At 45.5% G+C, this 27,314-nt stretch overlaps 1 protein-coding gene across 1 annotated transcript; it reads right to left on the bottom strand.

Annotated features, from left to right (window-relative positions):
* Nucleotides 1-7,016: 7,016 nt before the first annotated feature.
* Nucleotides 7,017-22,542, bottom strand: LOC308257798 (sodium-dependent serotonin transporter-like; the record flags this gene model as incomplete). The annotated part of the gene is made up of 13 exons (XM_080687866.1): nt 7,017-7,091; nt 10,089-10,256; nt 11,968-12,068; nt 13,492-13,591; nt 14,629-14,760; nt 15,444-15,556; nt 15,808-15,935; nt 17,161-17,264; nt 17,737-17,871; nt 18,418-18,556; nt 19,310-19,529; nt 19,950-20,084; nt 22,200-22,542. The coding sequence occupies 13 exons, from the start codon at nt 22,540-22,542 to the stop codon at nt 7,017-7,019; spliced, it is 1,893 nt and encodes a 630-aa protein (XP_080543992.1).
* Nucleotides 22,543-27,314: the final 4,772 nt, after the last annotated feature.

Raw genomic sequence — 27,314 nt, 5'->3', positions numbered from 1 at the left:
ACATAGCTAAGTTTCATGTTTCTATATAATCATGTGATCTAGGGAGCCAGCCAGCTTGGCTGACTACTCCACGTTGTGTAAACTTTAATAGTGAAACCTATTGGACATGCAAATTTCTTTCCAGCTGCTTTCTTTTATAACCAGATTTGTAACCAGGTCAGGGCAAGCTCTGCTGGTCACTACTTCCTGTTGTCTTGAACACATCTAGTCCTATTTTCAGCAGGTGTCATGCTGTCCCCAGCAGCTTCCTGGGCTCAAGAAAAAGCAGAATAATCCATTCCATCTGAAGGTTTCTTTGGAACTTTATGCTCATTTGCATAAACTCATGGGTAAACTTTTCCACTTAAAGATGGAAGTTATATGAAAATGGCATTTTTATATTGTTCTGCTTATCCCTTCCACCTTCCAAATATTTTTAAAGTAAATATCAGAGTTGTCAGTGGCATAGTGTACTCAGGAAACAGTCACCTCAGAGAATGAGAGTTTTCTTTTCCTGAAGATCTATCTAAAATGGGATGGACAATTCCCTAGGTCAGGTGGAAATAGGTGATCTGGAAAAGGGGAGAGGCTCTCCATCATAAGATGTGTGTCCTCCTTATCAGATTGGTGGAGTCAGGAGTTATGCTGATAGCCAGATGCTTGCAAACAAAACCAGGATGTACCCAAATGTCAGCTGAGAACAAATCTAACCACCTCCCAACAATGCAAGTCTGACATCAGGCCATTTGGAAGTTCCCTGAGAAACAGGGTGCCACTCTCCTCACTGCCTTTGTCCCCTTCTGCCCTCACCCACTGCTCGCTATCTTCTGCTCACCAGACCCAGTGGAGTGCAGACCTGGGAGCAGTAAGGGCATCCCAAGCACAGCAGGTGAGGCGAGGACCAGGGAGGAGGGAAGCACACCTGCAGGGGCTGACCCACCAGAGCGGCCCACTTCCCTTCTGGAAGACTTGACTATTCCTTTGACCTGTTCTGAAAACCTCTGGTATGTTTGTCATTTAGAGAGCAGAAGGCAGATTAGGGTCAGGGAAGAAGGAAATGAGAGGGACCATTCCTTTTATACCTAGGCACACTCTCCTGTAGCCAGCAGGAATGCCCTGCTCACCTTTGTGAGTAGGCACACATTTCCCACAATTATCCAGGTGACCAGTCCTCTCCCCAGTCTAAAGAATACACAGAAAGGACAAAGTAGAGGGCTCCCAAGTAATTCTCCTGTCACAGACCCAAGGTAGAGGAGGAAGAGACAAAGGAGAGAAGACAAAAGGAAGAGAAGGAGGAGGGAGGCAGAGGTGGGGGTGCCAGAGCAGTAGCAGTAGCAATGGCAGAGGTGGAAGCAGTAGATGGATTTCTTCCCTCCTGTGCCTCACCTTTGTGCAGAGGTTCTGTATTTCTCCAGGCACATCTCCATTATTCACATTCATGTACTACATCTGAATTTCTAGTTCGACCAGATGTTTAGGAGCTGAGTCCTCAGAGCTATTGAAGGGTAGGGCCCTTCTGCTTGGCCAAGCCACCGAATTGGCCAGTCTAGCAAGAAGGCAGACAATCTTCGTAAGAAAAATGAGAGCACTTGTCTCTTGCAATCATTTATTTTCCCCAAACAGCTCAATATTCTTGCAGTGTGTCCTGAAGAAGCTCCAAAACTCCTCCCACCCTCTTCCCAGAGTTCCTAACTGAAACCAGTAGTCTAGGATGATGAAGACACATGTAATGTCATTAAGGATCAGGAAAACCAAGCTTCACTGAATGGAATGATGATAATCAGCTTGTTCCTTCCAAATAATGGTAAAGTACACCCATCAGCCACTTGATTTTTCTCTCAACCAAAACTCTGCTCAGCACCTGGGCTGGCAACTTCTTATTTTCCCCAGAGAAAAAGACTGGGGGCCAGAGTTACACTTCTGCTTTTTCTTTTTACAGCCACTTGTCTTTCTTCTTTTTACTGTATTTAGTCTGACATGATAAGAATGAGAGTCTACTTTTTCAGACTGGACACGTTGCCCCATGTGGTGTGTAGCGTGACAGCCACAATGTTCCAGGCGGCCCCAACCATTCAGCAGGTGTAACCAGTTTCCCACCGAGGTCAGTGCAAGCATGGAAATAGAGGACAATGAGTCTTAACCAATACTTATAAAAGGAATGAGATCACAAAACATGGTTTCCGCAGCACGTGAACAACATATCATGCCAGAACAGCATATCTATGCTCACTGTGCCATGTCTCAATCTACATGTGATAGATTAATCACCAGATTAACAGATGAAAAATGGATAATCTCAACTTTAAAGAAACTGAGAACTCCTATACACTGTGGATAAAAATATAAGCAGGTGTAATGACATACTTACCTATGACACAGCATGGGCCATAGACGTAACTGAGCATGAAGAGTATTCCATGTACATCAAGGTCATGCACAAGAATTGTCATTGAAGCACCATTTCTAATAGAAAATAAAATAACCCAATTTCCTATCAACAAGAGAATGAATAGATTAGTTGTGGCATATTCATGCAATGGAGTATTATTACACAGTGAAAAATGAGTGAGCTACAATTGCATTAGTATGGATAAATAACAAAAATAATTTAAGGAATAAAGACAAGTTAAAAAGATCATCTAGCATGATTACAGTTATATTAAGGTTAAAGACATGTAAAACTAACTCATATAATTTATGACATGTACAGATATAGTCAAACCAAGGCAGGGAACGATAAATGTAAAGTTCAGGAAAATGGTTACCAAGGAGTGGGATTGGAGTGAAGGGGCACACAGGGCTTCAATGGCAATGCCAGTGTCCTATTTCTTGAGTGGTGGGTATATAGGTACCTACTGTAGGTATTACATATTTAATAAAAACAAATGAAAGTATTATGGTCTAAAGCCAGGACAGCCTGCCTAAATCTCAGTTAGCTCTGTGAGATGATGAGTCTTGGGAACAAGAAGACAGATAATGCTGAAGCTTGGCATTAAGACCAGCCCTGGTTTCTCGTGGGCTCTTTTCCTTGCATCTATTAATGATAACAAACAACAACATGCTTATTGAATGCTTTCATGTTTGTGTATTATGATGACATTTATTTTACAGGTGAAGAAACTGATTTATAGACCCCAAACTTATGCTACTCATCAGTGGAAGAGCTGGGATTCAAACCCAAGCCTGTTTCCATTGTCTAAGCTGCCAATCAGAGGGCTTTATCATTGCACAAGAGATCTGTGACTCAGTAGAGGGCCCTGTCCTGGCATTAACCATGACCGTGAGGAATCACTTAGTCTCCCTGACCTCAATTTCTCATTAAGTATAGGAAAGGGGATTCAAGGAGGGCTCAGGCTCCTTCTTGGCATCTGGACACTGGTCCATGTGCACATAAATTGGATTCGACCAGTGGAAACACTCTCAGTTTCTAGAAGAGAAAGCTCTGATTGTCCATACTAGATTGCTTCCCAAAGCGGGGCTAGGTGTGTGGCAGTTTACAGAGCTGTGGAAGTAATCTGAGTCCTCACTGGAATTGGGATATCAGCTATTGTTCACCCTCTCTGTCCTGCCATCCACCTGCTGATGGCTTTTCCCTCGCCAGGTCTGGTTTAGCAAACTGCCAAAGAAAGTAGACAGGGTGTAGCATTGGTACTATGCAGTATGGTTCTAACCATAACCTACCCCATGATAGTCAGCCTCACAACAACTCCATGAAGGGGTGTTATTATCATTCCCCATATTACAATCTGAAGCCTGAACCTCAGAAATGTGACATAATTTACCAGAGGCCATTCATCTTGCTGACCCCTGAGCCAGGAGCCTTAACCCCCAAACCATCATTCACTCTCTTTCCTCTCTTGTGCTGGCCCTACTTGGGGTGGGGTGGGGTGGGAATGGGCATGTGTGTGTCCTGCAGGTACAGTGGCCCTGGTAGCTTTCTAATGCATGCAAGCCAAAGTAGCAGGAGCTGGCTGTTTGTCAGACCCAGCTTGGTTAACTGGCCAATGCCAGTTAGGGGCCCAGAAGGAGAAGGGAGCCTGGGTAAGCCAGTGGGGAAAAATAACAGAAGAGGCCATGAAAAGGCAGAGAGAGAAAAGGAAGTGTGGCAGATACTGGTAGAGGTCTGTCTGCTCTCCTTTGTGGGAACTGGGGGGCGGGGGAGGGGGCGCGCAGGGCAGGAAGAGAGAAAGAAGGAAGAAGAGAACAATTCTGTGACTTGAACAAATGTGAAAAGGCTCTTTAGATCTTAAGCTTTCACTTTCTGTGACACAAATCAGTTCCCTATTTTATCTATTCAGTAAACTCAATATTCTATACATCAAATTAGCCTGGAGTGTAGCCTCTGTATATTAGGAGAATAGCTTAGAAGAAAACAGCCTTTCCTCATTGTTTCAGTCCAAGTCCCTGGTTGGCAAGAACATTACAATAGCCTATAATCAGGATAGAAAATTCCTGGCCTGTATGTCATCTTCACCTCCTTCCTTCTCTTCTGTCCTCTGAGCCAATCTGCCAACAAGATTCTCCTTTGTAATATTGCCACCTTTGCCCTGCTCTCACTCCAGCCTGGCCCTCACCTGAATCGCTACTCAACCTCCTATTACTTTTCTGTAGTCAGATCCACCCCGTTCTCATTCCCAGGCCTTGTTCCCAGATAAGGAAGGAAGAACTCTAAATGGATAAAACCAAGCCTCTGCTATATGGATAGTCTTTCCATAAGTCTATTAAAATTAAGTTTGATTTACATATAGGACTGAAGTGATATGGAGCTAGATAATTTAGTTGTTTTATCATTGATTAGCCTTTATTCCCTTTAAGATTTTGATAGGAAAATCTTACACAAGATAAAATTTGCTTTTCTAACCATGCATCTGAAAGTCATACACTACTAAAGCTCAGTTTACTGGATCTATATTTAAGGGCAATGTGTAGAATTTGAAAGGTTATTCACTTAACCTTTTCCAATCAGCCTTACTTAAACTAAATCTTGAAAATTATCTGGAGGGCTCACAATCCTGGTAGTCAACCAGGAAGGGTCCAGGAGTTGGGGTAGGTGCACTTATTTTAAGGCTATCCCAGACTCCAATTACTTTTGAATTGAGGATGACCTTGGTTTAGGTCAAAGTGCCATATCTACGTGCCCGATAAGTGAGAACTGGATTTATCCTCTCTTCACAAAGCAAAGTAACCTCAACGATCAAACTCAAGCCATTTGAAGTCCACAGCTTGAATCAGATAGCCACTGATCACCGAAGATGAATTTGTCAATATCCATCTTCAAAGTAGTTCACAGTCAAGCCACAGTGACAAATGAAATAGGCCAGATTCACAGTGGCACGTTATCCTAAATGTTTAGCAGAGAGAGACAGGAAGATGGCAATAAAGTTCAGCAAATGCTAAAGTCTGGCCCATAAAAAAAGGTGTGTGAGCTCAAGTAGTGTCACTGGGAAAGGAAAAGGTGGCAGAGCATGTTGTAGTAATTATACTCTTCAAATAACATACGTCCACAGTTGAGTAGGTGGAACTTGTTAATGTAAGAAAAATTAGAGGAAATTCATATAGTTTGTAATGGGCACAAAATGTTGGAATAAAGATAAGTAAGGATATCCTGAAACACAGTACACGCAGACATACATGCTCACATGTACAAATTATTTTTCACTTTAGTTCCTTATATCTTCCTCTCCTGACTCCATAGCAACACCTGGATTACAGGGCTCTAGTGGATCCAGCTATAGAATTCTATGCTATTCAGAAAATATATGGCTAGCAAGACAGCATTCCTGTTTTCTCCTACATGGTCTATGCATCCATGAACAGTGACAACTTTAGAAGAAAACAAATGTCTGATACTGTTACCAGACAGGGTCTAGGCCTGGAGTGGGTCTGCTTTGGGCCGGCCAGTAGTATGTGGGTTCTTGACTCCGTGCAGGAAAGATTTCACAATATGAGTCCAGGTGATTTTGAGAATATGTTTATTAAAGCTGGGACAGTGAAGCAAAGGAAGGGCTTTGGTAGAAGAAGCAACAGGAGAGAGCCTAGGCAGGACTGCTTTGGCTCACTGAGAAACAGAAGTCACAGTAAAATAGGTGAGCCCACGTAGGGCTGCTGTTAGCTCACTGGAAAGTCAGAGAGAAGGGGGCCTTGGAGACAGGTTCCGGGGATTAGCCTGGGATGAGCTGCCGTTGCCCATTGCCCACCTGGTTGCAAGTCTTGCAGGGACCCTTAGAGTTTAGGAGAAAGACAGCAGAGACACAAGGCATGGGTGTGCATTAGTGAGAGTGCACAGTAGGTCCTTTGTCTTGACAGGCTTTTTATCTTTGGCAGGTGGGAATCCTTGGGGAGGTTTCAGGAAGAGTCTTAACAGAATATTCATTAGCTTTCCAGGTGTGTCCTTCAGTATGTTGAGTCATCAAAATGTTCATATAGAGGGATCCGGGTTATTTTCTGGTTGCTTTTATTTTTAAAGAATGTCATTGAAGAGGGACTGAGGCCGGCCGTCCTGGGACAGTCTGGAATGTGTAAACAGTTTGCTCCTAAGTGTCCTTGGTTAGGGAATATAAAACCTTGTGATTCACTAGCTGGCTGTAAATTGCTCAAATTGTTTGGCCTTGCTTAATTGTCTCAGTTTCCCTTATTCCACTTGTCAAGGAATTTCCCTAGCTTCTTACTATCCCTCCACAATACTAATGATCATAACAAGAAATGATACAGGAGACATTCACAGATTTGATTCTAGACCTAATCCTAACTGGTATATGGTGGTTTCCATCCTCCATATACACCCTCATGCATCCAAGATAGTCCAGTTCAGCTGCATCACAGAGTCTAACATGGTAATCTGCTGAGGAGACTTCACAGCAACAAGGCCGTAAGAGTCTGGCACCACAGTCTTTTGGGGCTGTGTCTCTATGAAGAAGGCACTTCCATTGTCAGGTTTAGCTCGAAACTCATTTACTTAGAGGGAGAAGATGAGGTGCGACTTGTCAGAACTGGGGGAAGAGGTTGCTGGGAAGCTACTTTCCTCTCATTGAAGCGTTTTATGTGGCATTCAAGCAGATGTCCCCACAGGGAGTTTCTGTTGGTTTTTCTGGAGTGATACTTTTAATCATACGCTGTTGGAAAGAAAATACGATGTTACAAACATTCTTGTAACTTAACAGTACTGAAAAAATATTTCAACATTAATATTAAAACAGAGTTTGAATGGCATTTAACGGCATTTAATAGTAAATTGGAATAGTCTCTTTGACTTTCCTTAAGAAAGGAATTTCCAATTTATTCATTCTCAGGTAGGAATTAAAATGGAATATTCAGGAACTGTAAGCATCTGTAAACTAATTATGAAAGTCATTATATCACTAATGGGAGAAAATGATAAGCCTTCAATAGAACCTCTGCAGGCTTATAACATGCCTTTGACAACCTGGGAAAATGAATCTTTTTTTTTTTTTTCTGGAAGGAGGCGGTTTCCTGTGGCCACACAGGGCTTGGGGAGAAGAGTGAGTGCTGGATCCTGGCCTTCTGCAAGGTGGTAATCTAAGCAATGGATCGCTGTTGGACGCTTACTTATGAGGGACCAGCATCATTGTGTAAGTCACTAGGGAGGGGCTTCTGTCAATGACCTAATCAAGCTGATTTTCCAACCTTGAGACTTGCAGGCTGCAGGTGCATGTGATACCTTCCAAATTATAGGTGAGCAAGTTGGTGGCTCCCTCCACAAACTCCAACCTTATGTATGGCTAGGACCCAAACGAGTTAAACAATTTACCTTTCTCTTAGTCATTTTTTTTTTTTTACCCATACCAAAATTTCATATGAAGTCTCCCTCCCTCACAGATAAAATGTTACAGACCATTGAGTGTGGTATTCATGAAGAATTATAGTCCCTTGGTATTCTGGGGAAAAAAAACATGGCATGCGTTATCCCTCTGAGGCCGAACATGCAGCATGTTAAGGCTTTTGCGAAGTCCGGCAATAAAGAAACCTATTTCACTTGCCTTAATCCAGCATTTGCCAAAACTTTTGAAACTAAATCTTTTCCCCAAGCATCAGGCCTATTGATATCCCATGGGACTACTGCTCCTTAAAATACACTAACATTTGGCCAATGTTAATCCAGCCCAATGAGCACATTTTAAGGATGAAGAAACTCAGGCTCAGAGAAGGTGCATAACTTGCTATAGCTGATTAGGTCTTGTCCCTCCCAGTCCTCCTTGATTGGCTGTATCATGATATTTTTTTAAATATATTTTATTGATTTTTTTTTTACAGAGAGGAAGGGAGAGGGATAGAGAGTTAGAAACATCGATGAGAGAGAAACATCGATCAGCTGCCTCCTGCACACCTACTACTGGGCATGTGCCCGAAACCAAGGTACATGCCCTTGACCGGAATTGAACCTGGGACCTTTCAGTCCGCAGGCCGACGCTCTATCCACTGGGCCAAACTGGTCAGGACTGTATCATGATATTTACTGATAACCCACCATTCCCTGTATGGTGACCTATGGCAATTTGCCTTCATCTATTACTAATAGCCCTACAATCAGCCTCACCTTTATTATTAATGGATCTGAGCTCTGTTAATTATATACTTTTGGGTGGCATTTCCTTATGACCAACGGGGCTGGGGGAGGGCAGGATTTGCAAGAAAGATGACAAATATTCTAGGTGCAGTCTGTGACCAAAGGATACTGACACTTATTAACCTGAGTTCCCAACCGTGACCTTGGCCTCTGGGTTTGAGTCAATAGAACCAGTGGGCCATCATGACTGCCATAAAGGACAACCTGAAGAAACAAATGTAGTGACCCTAGGTAGGTCTGAGCATGTATTTCAAGCAACACCAGAGCCCAAGGCCCTTTGGGAGAAATGAGGTGGTGACAGGACGGGTTTGGGTGCAGGAATTTAGTAATTCCTTGCAGAGTTCTGTTCACCTAGAATTCAGTTTTCCTGTTTGTAAAAATAAATGAACTCAGTTCTCAAGAAGAGCTGATGTTTAATTGCCTCGTGTTCTCTTGCTTGCTGTTTCTTTTAAAATGTTTTAGGAAGATGAGTGTATTGCTCTCTAAGAGCCCACGGACCATCCCATCTCAGTACTCAATTCATTATAGAGTACTATCCCTCCTAGCTTTCCCCAAGTACCACTCTTCCCCTTTGAGCTTATCCCCTGCGAAAGCATCCACCCACAGACTCGTAGGTGACCTAGACTACCAACTTGAGCAACACTGGATGAAAAATGGCACCTCATCTCTCCCTAACCTCTAGCACCAATGTCTACATTTAGCAAACTCTTAATGGCAAACTGAGGGCACGAGAAACTGCACCTAAAGTGAAAGGGCGTTGGCCCAGGAATCAGAAGGCCTGGACTCTGAGCCTCCCTGTACTGTGTGTCCTCGGACAAGTCACCGAAGTAAGGAAATTTTGAGCAGAATTATTCTTAGCCTCTGTATCTTTGTCTCCTAATAATACTTGCCCACCCGCCTCACAAGGTATTTTGATGACAAAATGGGATAATTTACATGAAGATGCTTGGAAAAAGATACGATCTTATACAAATTGTCAGGTTCTGTTATTAAAAATTTTACAGCCCATTATTAATTAAAGAAATGAACCTTGCTATAATGGCAACTTTTTAAAACTCCAATGGCTTAAGCTAAAACTGTGATGTTATTGCAACATCCTTACTTAGTGATGGTTTTCAAAATAGCCCTTGTTACATTGCTGTTAGAAAAATGGCCATGGACATTTCCCACCATAAGCTCCACTTAAATCAAAATGTGTATATTGCCCCAGACACCACCAATTTGATGTCTAGGCCAATGGCAAGCAGGAGGCAAAGTAGTTATCTGGTAAGTTTAGGATGCTACTCATACCCCACACTGTGCACTGTGGTGCTCTCGAGTGTCCAGCTTGCTCTTTTGCTGTTGTATTTGAGGTTTATGGGGAATGCCTGACAGTGGCAGCCATCAGAGGTCTGCATGTATGTGGGTGACTTACCTCCTGTGAACAGAGCATAACATGCGAACCCTTTTCTCCTCAGTTACCAGTCTGAATACACACACACACACACACACACACACACACACACACACGCACACACGCACACACCTCCTTCAGTGTCCCTGGAGTGATGATGAGCCGGTAAGTCATATATATGGGGATGCAGATGAAAGACGAGGTTCCTATGCAGTAACCCAGGATGATACTCCAGTGAGGATAATCATACTGGAAAAGTCGTAACTGTGGCGGGCTCATCAAAAAACTGCAAATGACAAACTAAAACAGAAATTTCAAGAAACATTAAAAATAACATCTGTGCAGCTAGAGATAGTTCTGATACTACGAACACCAAGTGTAAAGTTAAGATACTTTCGGGAAATTCCCCAAATATGATATATCTTAGATTGAACTCTCATACACAAAATTCATTGATTTCTGTGCCTAATTTTCTGCGGAAATAAAACAGCCAGGTGCTTATCTTGATTCCCCCCGCCACCCCCCACCTCAGCCTCCACGGTGGGGATGCCAAGGCCTCAGAATGTTATTTAAGGGAATTACAGCTCCCCATTCAGGGCAAAGGGGAAGAGACAGGCATCCATCAGAAGTATTTGGGCCCCTCTAATCAGAGGGTGGAGCAATAAGCTGGACAGCCCCTCCAAGGCCCCTGCCAGGCTTCGGGCTTCCTATTCCTCTTTGCTTTGCTTTCATTTCCTCCTGCATTCCTCGGCTGTGATTGGTTTTGGTCAGATGGAAGGTACCCATGTCCAGGGGTGATAATAAGGTTCTTACGACCTGAAGAGGATTTGGACTCCTGGGTCTGTGTTCCTCCTCTCTCCTGTCTGGGACTCTCTGCTTTCTGCATTAAGCCTGGGGTTTCAACAAGGCTGGCTGCGCCCTGCGGCGTCTCAACAATGAATGACTGCCTGCCATAGGCCCTCATAATGGAAGGAATAATGGAAGGAAAATGCAGCTTAATACACTCTTTACTTGAAAATTCAGTGAAAATTTTGACCAAGAAAAACTCCATGTCATGCTTCCAACACTCAGGTTCCGAGTTTTCTTATTTCAGTTTGGTTTTTAGAGAAACCCATGGCATAAATATCAGTTTTTACCTAGTATCCACTATGCTGAAATCATTATTGCTCTTGATTTAATTATTTTATAGTCATAAAGAAGACAGTAATGCAAATTATTTGTGTGGTTGCCCGGCCAGTGTGGCTCAGTGCTTGAGCAACAACCTATGAACCAGGAGGTCATGGTTTGATTCCCAGTCAGGGCACATGCCTGGGTTTCGGCTCGATCCCCAGCAGGGGGCATGCAGGAAGCAGCCAATCCATGATTCTCCTCATGGATGTTTCTATCTCTCTCTCCCTCTCCCTTCCTCTCTGAGATACATATATTTTAAAAAATGGTCACAATATTACTGGAACCCTTCCCAGGGCCTGAGGAGTGCCACAATAAATTCTTCCCCTGTCTTGAGCAGCTCTTACTTGTCATGTAATTTTGGATCCTTTACTTAACGTCTCTAAGCCTCATTTTCCTTAAATGTACAACAGGGTATTAGAACTACACTACTTCATAGAATTATTCTGAGGATTAAAAGAGCAATGGGTGTAAGTTTTGCACTAAGGCCTGGTCCTTAATGTTCAAGAAATGTTATTTATCATCACCAGTGAACGGGGGAGTGAAGCAATAAGGTGACTGAGGCCCAGATGATTCTGTGGTGTCAGAAGAGTGGTTAACCCTGGGGGTCACAGCAACTGGGAGGGGACACAGGAGGGGCTTCTGAAGTGCTGGCCCTGTTTTTGTTCCTTGGTATGGTCTTGGCTACAAAAGTGTGCTCAATTTATAAAATTTCATTGAGACGTACACTTAGGATTTGTACCCTTTTCTGTGTATATGTTACACTTCAAAAAAATTTATTTTTTGTAAGTGTTTATGTGGATCTTTCTCCAGGGCCAGAAGGAGGAGGAAAATGATAACTCACCAGGAGAAACAGAGGGCTGATGGCCACCCAGCAGATCCTCCAAAACCACCCAGGGCTGAAGCCCAGCATTTCCTTCACATCGCTGCAGAACTGAGTGATGCCTACAGTCATCCAAAAGAGAGAGAGATTGATCGACAGGGAGAGGACATGGACTGTCTGATCCCTTGATTCTCAGAGAAGCAGCAGCTCTGAAATTTCTCATGGGAGGAAAAGTGGGACAGGGGGACTTGTCACAGAACTTCATTTCACAGCAAGCAACACAGAGTGGGAGAGTAGGTGGACATGCGGGGAGAAACCTAAAGGCCCCTCTCGGCGCCCACACTGCTTTTCTAAGATCTCAGCATATATTTTATTTTATTGTTACTGTATAAAAGCAAGTTAAATTTTGCCTAGGAATGATGAGCCTGCTCAATAGAGACTGACTTTGACCATGTTAACCATGTAGTGGAAACTTCCAAGAGAACATTTTAACCACACCACGGTCCATTCACGTGCCAGGTCACAACCAAGGATCCTCTATAAAGGTAACTGGCATGGAAGTAGAAGTGAGACTCTGACTGGTGAGAAATTGAGACGGGGAAGGAAGGTAGCTCTGTGTTTACTTCCCTGGAGCACCCAGCAATACTTCAGGCAGACCTATAGTGATGCACACACTTAGTTGTCTGAACTACTGAGGAGGTGGGGAGGACTTCTTTTAAAAAACTGAACTCATATGCAACTCAAAATATGGGGATCCCTTTCTCATACTATGTAGAATGACAAATAGGCTAATGCTGATTTACTATCAGAGGAACTAGGAAAATGACTATATTTCAGAATGAAGTAATCACTTCTTGATTTCAAAGATGAAGACAGGCATCTCTGAACCTGGCTGTCTTTATTCACTTCAATTGCCAGTGCCCTCCCCACCCCACCCAGAGGCTCTTGGGACTCCTGCCAATGGACCTGTGTCAGCTCACTATCTCTGCTCTTGTTGGTTTCATCCTTATCAGATTCCACCCCAGGACCAGGTTTTTGTTTTTTTTTTTTTTTTTTGTAGACAATCCAAACAGGAACATTCTTGCCTCTTCCCTAGAAACTAAGCTCCTAAACTCTCCCTCAGGGCTTGGAGGGAGCTCTTGCAAAATTTAAATTGAGGGCCACTCTGTACAACAGTCCACTCTGCCAAATGCATTCACTGTGTGCTAGTTCCTTGTGTTGGGTCCAACTCTTAGAGCCAGCCAGGATCTCAAGCATCCACTGTGGGTGAGCTATTAGGGAACCGCTTTAGCCTGTCTTCACTGGGTAGACATTTAAACCCAGAAAGGAAAAAATGTCCTCCCAAGGATATGAGCAACCTGCTGTAGAGAGTGTGGAGGAGATGGTGACCTGTTTCAGAAGAAGACGCTCAACTGAGCTTATCTTACAGGCAGGAGGTGACATCTTGCACCCTGCCCTGCCCTTCAGTGAAATCAGCCCTTCTCTATTCTGGGGGCTTCAGGCTGATGTAGAAAGGACAGTGGCGGGTAGAAGGAAGCATCTTACCGTAGAACCAATACACAGCAATGGCTTCCAACAGGGCAACAGTGAGCACTGCGGGCCCCGTGGCATACTCCTCCAGCAGCTTCACCACGTAGGCCCCGCCCTGGAAAGGAGATCGGGACCCTGGTTAGGGGCCCTCTGAGGCATTGCCTCCTCTTTACCATAGGGGCCAAAAGAAGCTTTCTAACTAAGGATAATTCTGAAAATGCCACCTTGGACCTAATATAAGTATCTCTCAGACTGGCCTTCTCAGGGTGGGCCAGATTTCACCCCATCAGACACCTCTTCCTCCCTAGGGAGCACTCTCTTCTTGTCTCCTCTCCCCACTAAGTTCTAAGAGACTAACTCAAAAGGGCCTTGATAAACTTTCTTCAATTTACCAAACACCTACTGTGTACTCTACCTTGGAGAATCCCGGTCCCTAAAGACTGAATCTGAGAGAGTCCACAATACCAGACCCACCCAGCACATTGGTCACACTTCTGCCTTCTGTCCTAAATCACAAATCCCTTGGGTCCGGCTCAGGATGTCACCATCCGCTGAAGCTCCACAGACATTGGAGTCATGGCTTGAAGATGCATATCTGCAAAATCTGCCTTGAGTCAGGACACAAGCCCGGGATGCCTGTGGGTACTATCTAATGCCCGTTTTACAGTATTTGCTTCATCTAGCAACAAACAAACAAACAAATACTGGAGAGGGTCTAATTTCTTAACCATTATGAATTCTCTGGAGGAGACAAGGTGACATTACCAGCCTCCAGATGTTCCACATATCAAGACATGAGGGCACTATTGCCATGAAAGCAGCTCTAAGGACTGAAAATAAACTGGAAAAGCAACTCTTAGTTTTTCTCCAGATTTCCTGCCAACCCTGAAATCTAGTTGGATCTTCTGTAAAATGTGAAGAGCCTCTGGATAACTAGCACAGATTCTACAAACAGGTGCCACCAGAACCAACTTTTCTTTTTATCCTTGATGGCAAGCTTTTTTTTTTATAAGCAGCCACAACCTTTTATAAGCCCTTCTTTTGGCCCCAAAGCCAGGGCACCATGTGGGATGGAAGGAAAGGAACGGCTTCATGTCATGTTCTCTTGCCTCCGGGGAGGCTGACTCAAAGGCTGAGGGTCGTGGTACTCACAAAGGTCAGGGTGACCAGGGACCCAAAGAAGCAGGTAATGACCACACCAAGCACAAACAACTCCCGGCGCTTGGACCAGATGTGGGGAAACTCATCCAGCACACCTGTGACCACTGCCTCCAAGCCTGCAAACTGAGAGACACACACAAATGGTCACAGGGAGGCTTTGGGACAAATCTGTTACCTTCTAGGAGCGCGAACAGGAAAGAGGGATTAAGACTGCTGCGTGACCAGTCAAGCTGATCATGACCAGCTCCCCCTATTCTCCAGCCCTCACTGGAAATATATTTTTTTCTGTCTACACTGTCATTTAGAACCCATCCCAAGGAACATGAAGCAAAGAAAATATAGCATATGGACAGAACTTTTTATGTGAGGTCTCTTGGGGAGGCTTTAGTTGCACCAGAAAAGCCAACTCAAAGCCAAGACTCATTCTACACCAAGTGCATAGCGTCAAGCTGAATGTTGGGTGGCAAGGCACTGAGACACAGAGGGACCTTGCCCTGGCCTTTAGCTGCTGCCCTCTGCTCAAGGGAGAGTGGACAGTAATAACAGTTTACATATGCTAGCCCTTGGCCTGTGCTTGTGTACATACACACAGTCGCCCCATTAATGACTCTCTAGGATATTGGAGGATGATAAGCGCAGTTTATGAGGAGTGAACAATGGGCTGGGGGAGCCCCTGGGGGCGGGAGGCAGGCCAGGATGGGAGGGAATGGGTACAACTTCCTCCTTCCCCTCCCCTTCCTCCTCCCCTCCTTTCCCTCCTCCTCTTCTGCCTCCCCAGAGCCAGATTTCCCTCCCCATTCACTCACTGTGCTATCCAAGCCTAGTGTGATTAACATCAAGAAGAAGATGATGGCAAAGAACGTGGATGCCGGCATGTTGGCAATAGCTTCTGCATATGCGATGAAGAGAAGAGTGGGGCCTGAAACAGAGGGGAGAGAGGAGAAGCCCACAGTGTAGTCCAGGCCCCGGTACTGGGTACAAGGGAGCCGCCCCATTCCTACCATGGCCTGGAAAGGGTTGAGCTCTCCAAGGCATTACATTTCTCTAAAATCTTTGAAATTTTTAAAAGAAACATTTAGAAATCACTCAAAAGTTAGATACTGAACAGATCCAGCGAGCAGCAAAGCAATTCATTGGGAGTAAGGGAGCTAAACAGAAGAAAGGTCCTACCCGCATCCTTGGCCACCTCGGACACATCTTCCTTCCTCATCTCAGCCATATATCCAAGCACCGTGAAAATGACAAACCCCGAGAGCAAGCTGGTCATGCAGTTCACTGCACTCGTCACCAGGGCATCTCTGGAGCAGAAAACCCAAGGGGGCTGAGACATTTCCAAATCAGGAGTCTGAGGAGCGTCTGCCTCCAGCTGGGGCAAGGGTGAGCAGGCTGAGCTCACAGGGACTTCAAGCCTGACCTGGTGTCCCCTCCCCTCCTCCCAGCGCCTGGCCTCCCAGACTGCTTGGATCAGCCTCGAAGCACAAGCTGCCATTGTGGGCTCCCATGGCGGGGAGGACCGCAGGTTAGGGGTGGGTTTCTGTCCTCTTGTGAACCAGCACAGCACCCACCTCTCAGTTTCAAACACAGCTGCTCTGAAGTGGGGCCTGGGCTGGAGTGGAAGCCAGAAGGGGACCTTGGCCTCACATTTGTTAAGTCTTCAGATTTAGACTTTTGACACTATGGGCAAATGAGGTTATAAGACTGCCACAGTGATATCCTGACACTTTTAATAGAAGAGCTCATCATCGGACTTCCAGCTGGTGTCCTAACACAAGGCCATATCTCTTGGGTTGTATGTAAATTCATTTAGAAAAACACACACACAAAAAGAAGTTCTGTAATTATCTTATGAATAGCATAATTTGATTGCTGCACCTTGCCATCTGTGATAGAACATTGAAACAAAGCCCACTCCAAAGATGATGAGCGATATTTAAATCATAATTGGTGCAATGCTCTCTGTTTTGTCAACATTTCTGAACTAAGATTTGCCACAAAAATTATGGCATTTTGCATTGGTCAACATAGTTCAATCATACTTTTTGTGTATATATATAGGTTGTCCCCAAAAATGTATACACATACATTGTTGATAGCTCAATTAATGTTTTTTTTTCTTTTCAGATTTAACTGATTGGAATTAATAATTATTCAAAGTATGTATACATTTTTGGGGGGACAACCTGTATACATAAAAAAAATTATCACATTATAATTGTGTTGTTAAATACAATAAGTCAATATAAACATTTAGTGTCTGTTGTAATTTTTGTAAACCTGCTTTAGAATTTCTGAATTAATGTTTTAGTATACAGAGACTCTCACAAAGTGGAAGTGGCCTGAGGCCTCTCTCAACCCCTGAGTGGCCTGGGTGAATTGGTCAGGGACCTGTGGCACCTCTGAGGGTCAGAGTCTCAGCATGGCCCCAGCCAGGTTGGAGGCCATTGGTTCAATCACCTTCCTCCCGACCAGCTGACTTATACCCATCCCACTTTTCATCTTTGCTTGGAGGCCCTTGATACTCACTGATAGCAGTTGTTGCTGAATTTGTTGTAGCTAGCAAAAGCCAGTAGGACCCCAAAGCCAGGACCAAGAGAGAAGAAGATTTGAGAGGCAGCAGCTACCCACACCTGGAACACAGCAGAGGTAGGGTAAGGGCTGAGACCTGGGCCAACACTGGGTGCCAGCAGGGCCAGCACCCTCGGGCCTCCGCGTGGCTGTGTGCCGACACAAAGAAGCAGCTCTCAAGGCTCGTTCCAGGGATGGCCACATCTCAGATGCAAACAAATGCGATTTCTCTTCTTATCACGTAGGCATAAGCCAATCCAGGGCCCTCAACTGTAGGTTATAAGACTGCCACAGTGATATCCTGACACTTTTAATAGAAGAGCTCATCATCGGACTTCCGGCTGGTGTCCTAACACAAGGCCATATCTCTTGGGTTGTATGTAAATTCATTTAGTACTTGTATTTCTGATTTCAAGCATCATTGCAAACTTGCCATTGAACCCACATTTTACTTGTTGCTACTATCCTATTTGGAGGACTAGCTTCACTTAGTAAAATGACAAATAAGTGCACACTGTTTCCTCATCATCTTACCTCTGTCTCCAGGAGTTTCTGCCAGTTCGGTTTCAAGTAGAAGAGAACACCCCTCCAGGCTCCGGGGAGGGTGGCCCCCCTCACCAGCAGGACCAAAAGGACGATGTAAGGGAAGGTGGCTGTCACCCACACCACCTGTGAGGAAGGAGACACATGGCTGTTGGTGTCTTTTATTCTTAAAAACCCCGAAGAAAGGAGGTCTACCTTTCTTTCTTTTCCTTTTTCCCTGTAATTTTAGGAGGCAGGGTGGTGTGGCAGAAAGATCACAGCTTTTGGAATCAGCCAGGGATCTGATCCACCACTTGCTGGTACTAACTACCTCCAAACGCACTCCCCACCTGTAAGTGGGTGAGCTATCTAGCAGGAAACAATCAATAGCCAGTGTGTGTAAAGCACTGGACATGGTCCACGAGGGGTTTCAATAAGTTATTGCCACTATTATTAATTGTGACATTAACAGGGGGTTAAAGAAATTTTTTAGAAATCATGTAATCGTTCTTGGGATTGGCCCATTTCTAGAACTTTCTAATAGATTTGGTGGAGAGAGATTGAGCATCATGGGAGATGTCTGGTGTAGAAGGAAATGTCCCCTGTCTGTGGCTGTCCGGGCTACCGAGTTCTGAATGTGAGAGCTTCTGGGGCCGCTTGGCAGGCCTGGATCAGCCGTCAGAGTTTCCTCACCTTGCCAGATGTTTTGACACCTTTCCAGATGCTAAAGTAGATAACAGCGAAGATCAGCATGATGCAGAGGACCAGCTGCCAGCTGATGCTGCCCAGGTCCTGGAGTCCCGTAGACCGGTGGATCTGCAGGATGTGGCGCCTGGAGTGAAAGAGACAGAAAGGCCCAGGAGATGGTGCGAGCAGTGACCTGAGCACACAGCTGGTGACACCTGCAAGAGGTGCCAAGAGAAGGAATGGACACGGCACTGCAAGCACCAAGTGGTCACTAAGCCTCAGCAAGAGCTGGGATTGGCTCTGCCCAGACTGAAGGAGAGACAACACGTTCAGCCGACCAACCCTGGGGAACGCTCAGCCCCAAGGCAGTCTTCAGGTTGCTCCTTGCCCGGCTCAGGCCTGACCAACCAGGAGACGTGACCAACATGACTGGCTTCAGGGCCATGAGGATTTGTATGTGTGGGTAGAAGGCCCCTTCCCCACCCCAAACGAGCACTCTCTTTGGGCTGCCATCGCCAAAAGGCAGCATTAAAGATACTCCCTACTCCGGGTATCCTCTGCCAAAGGGGAGATCCCACTTAGGAAGTGGACACACGAAACTAGACACTATGTGACTATATTCAAACTACTGAAGTGGTCAGAGGCTTGGCTTCCGTGATACCAGCTGAGAGGAGGGTCCAGGAAGAAGGGAGGTCTGGAGCAGGGGAGGAATTTTGGAATGTGACGGTAGGGATCGTCCTGGGCATGTTAGAGCTGCCTGGCGTGGCACATAGGAAAGGACCAGATGGCACAGATAGCGAGGTTATGGAGCACTCAAGGTAGAGTCCCTCAACTCCAGATCCAGCCTAGGGGTGTGGCCTGCCCTCAACAGACCACCCCCTCACTTACAGGCACTTACGTGTAAAATTCCTCTGCAGGGGACGTGGAGTGGAGTGTCCAGGTGATGTTGTCCTCCGAGAAGTAGTTGGTGCAGTTGCCAGTGTTCCAGGAGTTCTTGCAGTTGGTCCAGGGCAGCTGGGCGGTGAAGGAGGAGATGAGGTAGTAGAGTGCCCAGGCCATGATGGTGTTGTAGTAGAAGGCGGTGTACAGGGCAATGATGCAGGTGGTGTAACCAATCCCTGGCACAGAGGGTGAGGGAGGCCAAGTGTAAGAGGCAGCCCAACAGTGGAGACGGAAACAGGGCAGTGAAGGGCACTGCAGTGGGGGCAGGGAGGGGCTGCCACTCATTTCATTCCCCGAAGACTCCGGGAGGCCGTGGTAAAATGACTTATATGGATTAGCAAGGTTACTTGTTTCAGAAATTGTGTGTGTGTGGCTGTTAATGCTTTTAAGTTTTTCTATTCAATATACTTTTGATGGTCATTTATTCTGTTTCCCTTTAATAGTCTCCTACCACTTGAGCAGTCAAAACTTAATTATTGTACTCAAGTTATCTCCCAGGATTCCCGAAGGCCTAACTCCAGAAGGTCCCCAGCTCCCGCCCAGTGGTGGAAATCACCACTTCTTAGAAAACCCACCCACTCAAGCCTTTCCGTTACCTTTGAAAATCGGGCAGATTTTCCTCCATACTGAAATGCACCCATTTCGGTGGTACTGGCCCAGCACAAGCTCCATGTAGAAGAGTGGGATCCCCCCAAAAATGGCCATGATGGTGTACGGGATAAGGAACGCCCCTGAAACAGATGAAAAACAATTTTACTCCCTGCCCTCATCTGTCCCAGGAAGGCCCAACTGATCTGCACACCAGGGTCCACACCGGGAACCACAGAGCCATCTGACGCTCAGCATCATGGACCATGGCCCTTATGCTGAGTGACGCCGCACTGTGCTCCGCTGGTCTTGGTGCTTTGCCAGGGGCTTTGCCAGGAGTAGCAGCAGACATAGCTGCACGGCGAAAGTGAGGTTTTGGAGGAGGCAGAGAGCAGACGGAAAGAAAGCTGGGCTTGGGAGTCAACAGAACAGGCACTGGGACCAGTTCCACTTCGAACTGCCTGCAGGTCCCGGGGCCACATCTCCTCTCTGAGTATCGGCTCCCCTATCAAATGACTGGGTTGAGGAGAGCTGAGGTTCCCAAACCCAGCCATCCATCCTACTCACGGGTGGGCTTAAAAACATACATCTACCCAGACTTCCTGACACAGGAGCTCCAGGAATGGGTCTCACAAAAAATGTTTAAGCTCCCCAGGGGATTCTGATGCAGCCAGTCATGGATCAGTGTTTGGGAACCTTGGATCAGATCGCCTGTGACAAACAGGTGCGATAATCTACGAGTCACTGAATTAGAACTTTGTTCACTATTGATTATCGATAGCGAGCTATTGCCTTTAATTCCACTGAGCCAGAACACCCCCCACCCCGAGCCACTTTGCCAGATGTGGCTGAACAGGGTAGTTTGTCACAGACTGAGACAGGGCAGAGCTGCTGCATGTGTAGCGATGCTGGTCTTGCATGGCCAAGGCAGAATGTGGAAATGCCAAGTTAAGGCTGCTCGCCTGCAGCCTGAGTTTTAGCCCAAAGGGTGGATGAGCTGTGATTTTCCCTGACAACTTACCCTCCCATTAAGTGCTTTGAACCAAGAAGCCTGAAGTCAGTGTCACTCAGAAAGGTCCCACCTAACTTACAATCTGGGGACATCTGGATTGAGAATAAGAACCGTGCTGTGTTCTCTTGGTGGCATTTGTCCAAAGGGTTTTTGCTTGCCTGACTTCACCGTAGGGAATGAGTGTAGCACTGATGACCCGGCACCTTAAGTAACACTCAGGCTAAAGGTGAGTCCTCCCAAGCTGGAGATAAGGTTCTGCTCCTCCCAGGCAGGGAGTGCTGGGCTCCCCTCCCCTCAACAGGAACTGCTTTTGCAGCTGCATGGACCATGGCCCTTAAAGGCAGCAAAGACAGGCAGTTCTGGGTTAAGCGGTGGACACAAATGAGTTATGCCCCTCCCCCCGCCACCAATCTCTCCCCCCGCTCCCGCAACCTCATTTTAGCTGCCCTCCCAAATCTGTTGCCAGAGCTCCTGTCAAAATAAATGTCGACTGATTTGAGTCCCATCTCCTGTCCTTTTTCTATGATGATGGCAAGTCCAATGTCAGCCCCATACCTACTCACTCCCCTCTTTGGGGTTCCCATATCCATGCCCACTATTTTTTTTATCATGCCTACTATTTTTCATAATCTACAAGTTCACTGCTCTGAAGGTGTTAGGGGTAGAAGGAGGAACAAGAAATAGTCGCTGGCCTCAAAAACCTAACCCTTTTGTTGGAGACACGAGACACATCCATGCATGGCTTGGGGTTGGTATTAATGTCATGTTTGTCTGGCTTCAGCTCTGGATCATGCCTAGACTGTGACTTAAGACTCTGGACCTGAGCTGACACCCTTCTCTGATCTCACACAGGTCCAAAGGCCCAGGAGTGTCTGGACCCTTGAGCTACCACCCATTTTTTCCTGCCACAGATTTCCCCTCTCTGGACTCTGAGCAGAATCTGCCATCAGGAGTGAAGGAGCTCAGCACAGTACAGCTGGTGATCCCCCATCTCGCTGGGTGGAAGTGGAGCTTGGATAATGCAGGGATGAGAAGGGAGCACTGATGGTGGTGGATGATGCTGAAGATCTGCTGAGGTCAGGTTTGGGAGATTTCACCTAGCATCACAGCCCAGAGAGCCTCAGACATGCAGACTTAGTCTGGAGATTTATCTTTTAGATAAGTTTCTATGTCTAAGCAATCATGTTCCCAGACCCATATTGGTTAAGCAAGACAGAAAAGATTGCCCGTGGCTCATGATACTGACCCCCTCCATTCTGGTAACATATGTAGGGAAATCGCCAGACGTTGCCCAGGTCCACGGCATAGCCAATGACCGACAGGAGGAAATCCATCTTCTTGCCCCAGGTCTCCCGTTCCTCTTGGTGAACCTCAGCCACTAGGGCGGTGGTAGCAGCTGGGATGGAGTACGGAGTGTCATCTCCTGCACTGGGGCTCAGAACCGCTGAGTACCCATTGGAGATCTGGCGGGACTCCACCTTATCCCCAGGGGTGGGGACACCTTTCTGTAGAATTCCATTTTCTTGACAGTCTTCCCCATCCTTGCACAGTGATGGCTTCTTCTGGGAATTTAAGGATGTGATCTCCATCCTGTTGGCTAATAGATGATGCTGATGCTCATCGGCCAAGAACCTGAACTGAATTCTTGGTGCACGATCTATGTTAACGGGATTGAGAGCTCTGCTGGAAAGGCACACAGAGAAAGGAGCAGAGAATTAAGCATGTTACTTGGCTTTGGTATTAACGCATCATCCATCTTAAACTACACTGGCTAATGGGATTACAGGTACATCTGTTAAATGTGAGGCATCCTATTTGCTGTGAGAGTCATAAAGTCAACTACATTTTTCAATCTACACAAGATATCAAACCACAACGAAGTAATTTGAAAAGGAAAAAAACAAAAATATGCAGCAGCCCTGGCCAGTTTGGTTCAATTGATTGGGTGGCGACCCGTGTACCAAAGGGGGTCACCGTTTCTATTCCGGGTCAGGGCACATGCCCAGGTTGCGGGCTTGATTCCCAGTCAGTGTGCATGTGGAGGCAGACGTTCGATGTTTCTCTTTCTCTCCCTTTCCCTTCTTCTCTCTCTCTAATATCAATGAAAAACATATTTTGTTTTTTTAAAAAAAGGTTTTCTAAAAAAACACCAAAACCTCCCCACAGCAAATCACCAAGGTCCTTCCCAGGCTCTATTTAAGAACAAAGTGTTGACTTTACTTGGGACTGGAATCTCATGCTGGAGTTTACCAGTAACTCAGAAGAATGTAAGAAGAGGGCTTGTTTCAACAAAGCTCCCGGGAGTACTCACTTGGTCCTGGATGTTGTGCTGGGAAACGAGTAACAAATAAAGAGGCAGTTTTGGCCTGCAAGTAGATAAGGACAGTCCTTCCATTTAAGCTGCACACTCAAAGCATATTTTATGTAAACTACAGGTGTGTACATGAAGAGGAAAATAGTAAAGGACAGAGGTGAAAAGGCCGCCCTTTATGAGGCATCCGCAGCTCCTGAGCTTTGGACTTTTTCACTCTCCCTGTCGCCCAGCTCTTAGAAGCCTTTGGGCAGCTTCTAGCTGGCTTCTGGCTGTGTCCGGTCCCTCTGTGCTTCTCCTTTCTATGTTCCCTAAGGTCCTACTGGGCCTTACACAGCACTGCTGCTCACCATTCATTCTTCGTGCCACTCCCAGCAACTCCTGTGGCTAACCCACTTGTTATTCTGCAGTAGAGGGCAGCGGGGGCACCTCTGATCCACTCCAGAAGATCCAGAGAAAGTAGGTTGGCAGCTACAGATGCCGGTATGGCTGGTACCTCTGTCCCCACACACCGTGGTGGAGAGGGCTGGGCCAGGCCCCCTGAGCCCTCATATCACTGTCGTGTATCGGGGTGTAAGAAAGTCAGCTCAGCTCTCTCTCTTCTGGACTGAGGTCTGAGACGTCAAACATGGGGTAGAAATTCGAGCCCTTTTGGACTTTAAACCTATAATCTGTTATAAAATAGTAAGCAACCAAAACCTTCCAGCTAATTTCATTTCTTCTGGGCCTGAACTTTTCAAACTCTGGAAACAGTGTGGGAGTTGAAACATGTTTCTGTTTAGCTCAGATCACATACCTTTCTAGGAAAAGACATCTAGGGATGCCTGCCACCCCTATTCAAAACTGCAAAGATTTATCCTAACTTTGCAAATCCAACAGCTGGAGGATGGCTAGGCATTGGTAGCTAATAAAAGTGGCAGTGTATGTGGCCTATGTATCTGGGACTTTTAGTGAACATAACTATCACACATGGGAATGTAAAGACAAAACATAATGAGTGGAAAACTAGAACACAATGTAGTGGATTCACACTGATGACTATATACACAAATATGGCAAGAATTAGACATGAACACCAAGAGACACAAGTAATTGGAGTTTTAAGTTTGTTGGGTTCTTTTTGTCTGTACAGTAGGAAACAAAAATTTTTAAAAGATTGATTGTTGCCAAAAATATTACAGCAACAAAAGAGAAACCAGTTCCATGGAGGTAGAGGGTGTATGTACGTAAGGGGTGGGGTAGGTGTACTGGTTTCTACCTTATCTAGCTGTTTGGTCCCACCCCTGACCTTATCCTGGGCTCAAGGGCACAGATACCACTCATACAAGAATACAAATTTCTTACAGTGATCTAAATAAAACCTCATTCTTATCATGTTTACGCTGCTGTCCAGCCTCTCCCTGCTCCCTGGGACCTCAACTAAACTTGATGAACTTTTGAAATAACTACACATTCTCTCATCCACCATAAATAACTATGAGGCCAAGAAAGTTCTCTCTCCCTCTCCCTCTCCTTCTCCCTCTCCCTCTCCCTCTCTCTCTTTCCCTCTCCCTCTCCCTCTCTCTCTTCCTCTCCCTCTCCCTCTCTCCCTCTCCCCTCTCTCTCTTTCCATCTTTTCTCTCTCTCTCTTTTAGAGAGAGAGAAAGGATGGAATGTCAATATATTTAAGTATACAGCTCAATTCAACCTGAACTTGGTAGTCTCTGGCTGTGTTGTTTGAAGAAAGCCTCTGTACTCCCCTCCATTCTATATCAACAACATGCTTTCCACATTAAACACTGAAGAACTGGAAGATTAGGTGGCAGAAGTAAGGAGCTTTACAGCATGCAACCAGATAGTACCCAGTGATGGAACCTGCCCGTGACTGAGGCCCTCCTAGCCTGATCTTTCTTTCTCCACCTTCAAAATTTTACTCAAAATATTCTTCTTCTTTAGAAATGCAACATTCCTCTCATTTAAAATGAACTTTAAAGGGTATCAGCCAACCTTTCTCCAGCATGTCCACCCTGGTCAATGGGAGGGAAACTTCATCCCTTTCTGAGAATGCATTGGTAGGGGAAAACATTTAACCATACTAGTTAGACTCATCATTTTCCTGCTGCAGGAGTCGAATGATTTGTTCTAGATTTCATTGGCTTTCTCCCTTGGAGCACTCTGCAGGGAAGTTGAAACATGTATGTGTTGGTAGACTTTTTGAGGGCCATGTGTCTTCAGGGGCCTCAGGGTCTCAGCCCCCAAGGCATTTATCTGATCTTTTTTTCTCTCTCTGTTTTTAAAATATATTTTTATTGATTTCAGAGAGGAAGGGTGAGGGCGAGAGATAGAAACATCAACGATGAGAGAGGATCATTGATTGGCTGCCTCCTGCACACCCCACACTGGGGATTGAGCCCATAACCTGAGCATGTGCCCTGACCGGGAATCGAACCGTGACCTCCTGGTTCATAAGTTGATACTCAATCACTGAATCACGCCTCTGGGCTATCTGTTATTGATTTCTTGGCAAACTGTCATGAGCAGCTCCTAAAAGAATACACACGACTCTCTATTTTTGTTCTGAGCATTACATTGTTTCCTGAAATATCCCCAGCACTTAGAAAAATGATCAACAGGCTGAAATGGCCCAAGTCATAAGAAAACATGTTAAGAGCGTCCCTCAGCCAACTCAGAGGTTGGTCTTCCCAGAGGTTGGTCTCTCCATCCAGCTCTGCTTTCTGAGGTTCTCCTATTGTGTTCCCAACCCTGACCATAGGAACTCGGGTACAAACACATATGTTATAACTACTTGAAACCCCAAATTGATAAAGATGCCCATATTTTCTTTAACTCACTGCTAGGCCTCTCCCAATGAGAAGAAAATCCCTCCTGCTTACTAATTGGGTTGGCCAGGAGCAGATGGCTTGGCCTAGGCCCCCTTCTGCCTGCAGGGTGCTGCCTGTGAATCCAACTCCTTTCCCTTGTTCTTGACTTTACAGAGCACTGACAGCTGTTTCTACTGAGACCAGCAGATAGCAATGATTAGAGCAAGCTGGCCCAGGAATATAGAACTAAGGGTTGTTAAGGTTGGTTTCTGAGAATGCTCTCTTGAAAGCATTTTTTTTTTTTAAGGTATTTGTATCCAGGATGGTTGCAGAGTAGTGGATGTTACACTGACCTCCTCCCAGGATCAAACTGGAATTATAACTAAAAGATAGAGCAGCCAACCTGAATAACCAACTGAAGACACAAGCTGAAGAGAAGTCTTATAAGCAAGGATTTACAGAAAGACTCGTAGGAAGGGCAGAGATGCTGGTGGCTGGGATTCTGGAGAGATATCTCAGCTGCAAAATTTCCCCCAAGAAGTGTGGGGTCTCATCTTCAAACCAGGATCCCAAGCCCAGCGCACCAGAGCTGGGAAGAAGTGCACAATTAACATCTGGCTGTGAAATTAAGCAGGGATCCTGTCTGGCAGGGAGAGACAGAGTCTGTTAGAGACACAGGCACCCTCTTATAGGCCAACAGACAAAACCTCGTTCACAGCAACTCACACTGGGCCTTTCTGTAATAAGAGATCAAAACGAGGCAAACTCAGATTAATTAATATTTCAGTATCAATTTATTTCAAAATACCTAGATATTTAATAATTTCACTATTTAAACTAGCATAACTCCAATGTTTTGTTAACGAAGACTTTTTTTCTTTACAAAGTGGGCGTGGCCCCTGCCTGAGGGCACTTCTGCAGATCAGGCCCTTCTAGGAGAAAAACTTTGGGGGTTTAGAAGGTTTATTTCCCATAATTGTCTTTCTGAGTAGACTGTAACAACATGAAACCTTGCATATAAAAAGAGATCTTATCCTATTTCAGAATAGGAACAAAAACAACCCCTAAAGTAAATAGGTGAGTACTCCCAGAAGGAGGGACTGGGACATTAGCCTTAGAATCTTATTTTACACTAACCCAGAACAGCAAGTGACCTTTGGCCCAAACAGCAGAAATAGAGGATTCCCTGTGTTCATAAAACGGTGAAGAGTAAACCAAGTCCTCAAAAGATTAGAAAGCAAACAAGGAA

The sequence above is a fragment of the Plecotus auritus genome (assembly GCF_963455305.1).
Source record: "Plecotus auritus genome assembly, chromosome: 9".
NCBI classification, from domain to species: Eukaryota; Metazoa; Chordata; class Mammalia; order Chiroptera; family Vespertilionidae; genus Plecotus; species Plecotus auritus.
The sequence above is the reverse complement of the archived record's forward strand: the minus strand, read 5'-3'. Positions and strand labels throughout refer to the sequence as shown.